We start from the raw sequence: 7,199 nt of genomic DNA on the forward strand, positions 1-7,199 counted from the left end.
AAGTATACCTCTGGATTTACAGTCTAATGAAGTATACCTCTGGATTTACAGTCTAATGAAATATACCTCTGGATTTACAGTCTAATGAAGTATACCTCTGGATTTACAGTCTAATGAAGTATACCTCTGGATTTACAGTCTAATGAAATATACCTCTGGATTTACAGTCTAATGAAATATACCTCTGGATTTACAGTCTAATGAAGTATACCTCTGGATTTACAGTCTAATGAAATATACCTCTGGATTTACAGTCTAATGAAGTATACCTCTGGATTTACAGTCTAATGAAATATACCTCTGGATTTACAGTCTAATGAAGTATACCTCTGGATTTACAGTCTAATGAAGTATACCTCTGGATTTACAGTCTAATGAAGTATACCTCTGGATTTACAGTCTAATGAAGTATACCTCTGGATTTACAGTCTAATGAAATATACCTCTGGATTTACAGTCTAATGAAGTATACCTCTGGATTTACAGTCTAATGAAGTATACCTCTGGATTTACAGTCTAATGAAGTATACCTCTGGATTTACAGTCTAATGAAATATACCTCTGGATTTACAGTCTAATGAAGTATACCTCTGGATTTACAGTCTAATGAAGTATACCTCTGGATTTACAGTCTAATGAAATATACCTCTGGATTTACAGTCTAATGAAATATACCTCTGGATTTACAGTCTAATGAAGTATACCTCTGGATTTACAGTCTAATGAAATATACCTCTGGATTTACAGTCTAATGAAGTATACCTCTGGATTTACAGTCTAATGAAGTATACCTCTGGATTTACAGTCTAATGAAATATACCTCTGGATTTACAGTCTAATGAAGTATACCTCTGGATTTACAGTCTAATGAAATATACCTCTGGATTTACAGTCTAATGAAATATACCTCTGGATTTACAGTCTAATGAAATATACCTCTGGATTTACAGTCTAATGAAGTATACCTCTGGATTTACAGTCTAATTTTTTATTTTATTTGACCTTTATTTAACTAGGCAAGTCAAAAAAAATATTACTTTCGATGACGGCCTAGGAACAGTGGGTTAACTGCCTGTTCAGGGGCAGAACGACAGATTTGTACCTTATTTATGTACAACTGCCCTACCTTATTGTCAGATCACATTCATCTAACTTCAGAAGATTAATCTTTTCAAGCTTTTCAAGATTAATCTTTTCAAGCATTCTGTTACATTTTCCCAGACTAAATAAGTGGTATGCTATGGGAAATGATATGGATGCGTGTGGCATTTAATTCATCATTGTATTAAGGGTAAATGAAAGGATTGATGCACACAATGACTAAGCATTGACAATATTTTTAAAATCACTAGTTAATTAACAAATACAAATATTTTTAAATTATATTATCCTAAAGTACAACATTTTTTTTTTTTTTTTTTACAAATGCTACATGGCTTCAACATGCAAAATATTAACCACTGTGTCACAAAGATTTGGCTTTAGAAAACGTTACATTTCATTGTAGTAAAAGCAGTAATTGATTAAAAAAAACAGAGAATGTGGGACATGCCATTACTGTACAGCTACACCAATCAAAACTGAAAGAAAAGATACATACAATATGCAATGTTCCTTATTAAGCAGACCTGTAACTGCCAAAGTAAAGGAAACACCAACAGAAAGTGTCTTAATAGGGTCGTTGGGCCACCAGAACAACTTCAATCCACCTTGGCATAGATTCTACAACTGTCTGGAACTCTATTGGAGGGATGTGACATCATTCTTCCACGAGAAATGCCATCATTTGGTGTTATGTTGACGGTGGTGGAAAACACTGGTCTCAGGAGTCGCTCCACTATCTCCCGTAAAGTGTTCAATTGGGTTTAGATCTGGTGTCTGAGACGGCTATGACATATGGTTTACATCATTTTTCATGCTCATCAAATCATTCAGTGACCACTCGTGCCCTGTGGATGGCGGCATTGTCATCCTATGTATTCATTGCCATGGTAGCCAAAATAATGGTCTGCACAGCATTTTTCTACATGTGACCATAATCATGATGTTAATTGCTTAATCAACTCAGGAACCACACCTTTGTGGAAGTGTATGTTTCAAAATCATTTGTATCCCTCATTTACTCAAGAGTTTCCACTATTTTGGCAGTTACCTGTATATTCGTACACAACAAGTTATGCATTTATGATATATCTATTTATGCATGAATTATTTTTATATGTATATATATATATTTTTTAAAGGTATCCATTAATCACCTCTTCAATCCAGGACTTAAAGAAGGAAATATTTATGTACACACGGGGGAATTTACCATCATCACATTTCAGTGGATTACGAAAAGAAGCAACAATACCCTGTGCCACGTTCTTGTTCTTGCAAATAACAGGTCCACCTGAATCTCCCTGAGAAAACATTAAAACAAACATTTGTAGGTAAGTAGTGTATTGTACATACTGCTGGAACAGAAAAAGGAGAGCTCATCTTTTTTTTCCCAACTAACACCTCTTATCATTCCATGTTGTTTCAAACTGTACTCGTCAAATTTACTTGATTCAAAAATGTACTTGATTCAAAAATGTACTTGATTCAAATATTTACTTGATTCAAAAATGTACTTGATTCAAATATTTACTTGATTCAAATATTTACTTGATTCAAACATTTACTTGATTCAAATATTTACTTGATTCAAAAATGTACTTGATTCAAAAATGTACTTGATTCAAATATTTACTTGATTCAAAAATGTACTTAATTCAAATATTTACTTGATTCAAACATTTACTTGATTCAAATATTTACTTGATTCAAAAATGTACTTGATTCAAAAATGTGTAATTTACCTGACAAAAGCCTTTCTGTCCATCATCAGTGCATATCATTTGGCTACTTATAAAGTAATCTTTCCACTTATTTACGCATTCAAAGTTGAACTGCATTGTGACTTCAACTTCCATCAATACATCTGCAACACCAGATGGTTTATCCGGTGAAGTCTTGCCCCAGCCAGCGACAGAGCACTTGGTTCTGGCTGGGATACGTTTATCTTTATTGGGTAGTCCAATGACCTTCACGTACTCGTTCAGAACGGCGTTGGTATGTAACTGTAAAAGATAAACATTATATGAATTAGATTCTAATGAACCACTTAAAAACAGGTAGAAGCTGTGGATGAAATGGGGGGGGGGTAAATATAATATCTACAAGTATCACTTGACCGGCTAAGGTGGAACAAAGAGCCAAAAGTGGCTCACGAGACAGATATTAATGATGTTGATGTCTGTAAGCAGGACATTGTGTGTGATAAAGTAATATCAGGGAGTTTACCGTCCGAACAAAAAACATTAAGCATAGAGAATAGGGAAAGGAAATATGTCTGAGACATACCTTCAGTAGCATGATGTCGTAACTTAACTGCGTTATATTCTCATGTAAGGGATGGCGATGGTAATGTGACACTTTCCTCTCTTGCCGACTCTTCTTCTCTTCTTTGGTTAGGTTGTGAGCTCCAAGAACCACCGTTAAAGGGTAAGCACTAAAAAACAAATCGAAACGAGTCTCATTAAAACAACAAGACAGTCAACATTGAGTTATTACTCATAGATGCCCCTTCAAGAGACATGTAACACGATGCATTTGTATTCGTTGTTGACTCACCCTTCCAAGCAGTGTGCTGAAGTCAGAACAAAGTCCTCCCGGATGAGCATTCCTCCACAAACATGGTGTCCTCTGTGTTGCAGAGAGACCATATAGGGCCTTGAGTGGGGCTTAGCTATCTTACCACCCACAATACCACTCTCAGAGGCTCCTTGGAAGGAGGAGGAAAGAGGATACCATGTTAACTATGTTTTCTGGGACACACAACGACCAAAACAACGACCAACGACCAAAACAACAACATCATTTGTGTTCAATTTGGTTAACAATTAGCTACCTCCTTTACTGTCTGCTACCAAGTGATTATTTTTAGGGAATAATCAGCTGTACCTTATTTACTAGCTGGTTCTTATATAGAGAATAATCAGCTATACCTTCTTTACTAGCTGGTTCTTATATAGAGAATAATCAGCTATACCTTCTTTACTAGCTGGTTCTTATATAGAGAATAATCAGCTATACCTTCTTTACTAGCTGGTTCTTATATAGAGAAAAATCAGCTATACCTTCTTTACTAGCTGGTTCTTATATAGAGAATAATCAGCTATACCTTCTTTACTAGCTGGTTCTTATGTAGAGAATAATCAGCTGTACCTTCTTTACTAGCTGGTTGTTATATAGAGAACAATCAGCTATACCTTCTTTACTAGCTGGTTCTTATATAGAGAATAATCAGCTATGCCTTCTTTACTAGCTGGTTCTTATATAGAGAATAATCAGCTGTACCTTCTTTACTAGCTGGTTCTTATATAGAGAATAATCAGCTATACCTTCTTTACTAGCTGGTTCTTATATAGAGAATAATCAGCTATACCTTCTTTACTAGCTGGTTCTTATATAGAGAATAATCAGCTATACCTTCTTTACTCGCTGGTTCCTCTTAGAGAATAATCAGCTATACCTTCTTTACTAGCTGGTTCTTATATAGAGAATAATCAGCTATACCTTCTTTACTAGCTGGTTCTTATATAGAGAATAATCAGCTATACCTTCTTTACTAGCTGGTTCTTATATAGAGAATAATCAGCTATACCTTCTTTACTAGCTGGTTCGTATATAGAGAATAATCAGCTGTACCTTATTTACTAGCTGGTTCATATATAGAGAATAATCAGCTATACCTTATTTACTAGCTGGTTCTTATATAGGGAATAATCAGCTATACCTTCTTTACTAGCTGGTTCTTATATCGAGAATAATCAGCTATACCTTCTTTACTAGCTGGTTCTTATATAGAGAATAATCAGCTATACCTTCTTTACTAGCTGGTTCTTATATAGAGAATAATCAGCTATACCTTCTTTACTAGCTGGTTCTTATATAGAGAATAATCAGCTATACCTTCTTTACTAGCTGGTTCTTCGTAGATATATAATGTATAGAATAGATCAACTCACCAGCAGAGGAAAGGAGTTGGAGGAGGATGAGGAGGTTCAGGTACATGGTGGTGGACTGGGGCAGAGTTCTAGATGATTAGAGAGACTGCAGGTTTCTCCTCTCTATATACACCACCTTAACATCATCTCCCCCCCTTCCATACTACCCACATACACAGCAAGAAGGTGTTTGGTGGTCTAGCAGATTATACATACTGAAAGTGAAAGCTGAGGTAAAGGTAGATGGCGTGGAAATATCTCTAATTTTAAGGTGATTGTCAGTGGTGAGTGGTCTCAGATGAAGAAAAAATAACCTTTTCAAATAAAGTAAAAAACATCTGAATGTCTGCTCAGATATCCTCCTTTTCTTTCCATTCATGTCCCTAACTAGCCTGTCAGGACCTAAACCGAAACAAGACTAAGATGTTTTAAAATCCTTCACTTTTTATCAAATTGAACCATTAACCTCACTACTTTCTTAGACAATGAGTTTGGAAAGCATATTTACACAAACATTACCACAAACGTTATTTTGCTTTTCGACACACACTGAGTATACAAAAAATTAAGAAAACGTTCCATGATTTTGACTGACAAGGTGAATCCAAGTGAAAGCTATGATCCCTTATTGCCGGCTGTGACCAGGAGGCCCATGGGGTGGCACAAAATTGGCCCAGCGTCATCCGGGTTAGGGAGGGTTTGGCCGGGCAGGGATATATCCTTGTCTCATCGCGCACTAGCGACTCCTGTGACGGGCCGGGCGCAGTGCACGCTAACCAGGTCGCCAGGTGCACGGTGTTTCCCCCGACACATTGGTGCGGCTGGCTTCCGGGCTGGATGTGCATTGTGTCAAGAAGCAGTGTGGCTTGTTGAATGGGCACATGGCTCTCGACCTTCTCCTCTCCTGAGTCTGCATGGGAGTTGCAGCGATGAGACAAGACTGTAAATACCAATTGGATACCACAAAATTGGGGATTTGTTTTTCCCCCGTGTGTTTCAAGAATGGTCCACCACCCAAAGGACATCCAGCCAACTTGACACAACTATTGGAAGCATTGGAGTCAACATGGGTGCAGCATTTCTGTAGAACATTTACAACAGTAGTACAACAGTACAATACAATATACTGTAGTACAGTAGGCCAACAGTACAATACAATATACTGTAGTACAGTAGGTCAACAGTACAATACAATATACTGTAGTACAGTAGGTCAACAGTACAATACAATATACTGTAGTACAGTAGGTCAACAGTACAATACAATATACTGTAGTACAGTAGGCCAACAATACAATACAATATACTGTAGTACAGTAGGCCAACAGTACAATACAATATACTGTAGTACAGTAGGCCAACAGTACAATACAATATACTGTAGTACAGTAGGCCAACAATACAATATACTGTAGTACAGTAGGCCAACAGTACAATACAATACAATATACTGTAGTACAGTAGGCCAACAATACAATATACTGTAGTACAGTAGGCCAACAGTACAATACAATACAATATACTGTAGTACAGTAGGTCACCAGTACAATACAATATACTGTAGTACAGTAGGTCATCAGTACAATACAATATACTGTAGTACAGTAGGCCAACAGTACAATACAATATACTGTAGTACAGTAGGTCATCAGTACAATACAATATACTGTAGTACAGTAGGCCAACAGTACAATACAATATACTGTAGTACAGTAGGCCAACAATACAATATACTGTAGTACAGTAGGCCAACAGTACAATACAATATACTGTAGTACAGTAGGCCAACAGTACAATACAATATACTGTAGTACAGTAGGCCAACAGTACAATACAATATACTGTAGTACAGTAGGCCAACAGTACAATACAATATACTGTAGTACAGTAGGCCAACAGTACAATACAATATACTGTAGTACAGTAGGCCAACAATACAATATACTGTAGTACAGTAGGCCAACAGTACAATACAATATACTGTAGTACAGTAGGCCAACAATACAATATACTGTAGTACAGTAGGCCAACAGTACAATACAATATACTGTAGTACAGTAGGCCAACAATACAATATACTGTAGTACAGTAGGCCAACAATACAATATACTGTAGTACAGTAGGCCAACAATACAATATACTGTAGTACAGTAGGCCAACAGT

General features: G+C 36.5%; 1 protein-coding gene across 1 annotated transcript; it reads right to left on the reverse strand.

Moving 5' to 3' along the window:
- Positions 1-1,248: 1,248 nt before the first annotated feature.
- Positions 1,249-5,172, reverse strand: LOC115136728 (granzyme B-like). Its single transcript, XM_029672458.2, has 5 exons — positions 5,058-5,172; positions 3,661-3,811; positions 3,391-3,538; positions 2,847-3,107; positions 1,249-2,405 (listed from the first exon to the last, which is right to left on the reverse strand). The coding sequence occupies exons 1-5, from the start codon at positions 5,101-5,103 to the stop codon at positions 2,238-2,240; spliced, it is 774 nt and encodes a 257-aa protein (XP_029528318.1). The 5' UTR covers positions 5,104-5,172; the 3' UTR covers positions 1,249-2,237.
- Between the last annotated feature and the right edge of the window lie 2,027 nt (positions 5,173-7,199).

The sequence above is a fragment of the Oncorhynchus nerka genome, linkage group LG3, assembly GCF_034236695.1.
Source record: "Oncorhynchus nerka isolate Pitt River linkage group LG3, Oner_Uvic_2.0, whole genome shotgun sequence".
NCBI classification, from domain to species: Eukaryota; Metazoa; Chordata; class Actinopteri; order Salmoniformes; family Salmonidae; genus Oncorhynchus; species Oncorhynchus nerka.

Excerpts from the sequence above, each read along its gene's own strand:
- LOC115136728 (XM_029672458.2), bottom strand. The coding sequence starts at position 5,103 with ATGTACCTGAACCTCCTCATCCTCCTCCAACTCCTTTCCTCTGCTG. Across the intron at positions 3,812-5,057 it reads CCAACTCCTTTCCTCTGCTG|GAGCCTCTGAGAGTGGTATT; the intron begins GTGAGTTGATCT and ends CCTCCTTCCAAG. Across the intron at positions 3,539-3,660 it reads TCAGCACACTGCTTGGAAGG|TGCTTACCCTTTAACGGTGG; the intron begins GTGAGTCAACAA and ends TTTGTTTTTTAG.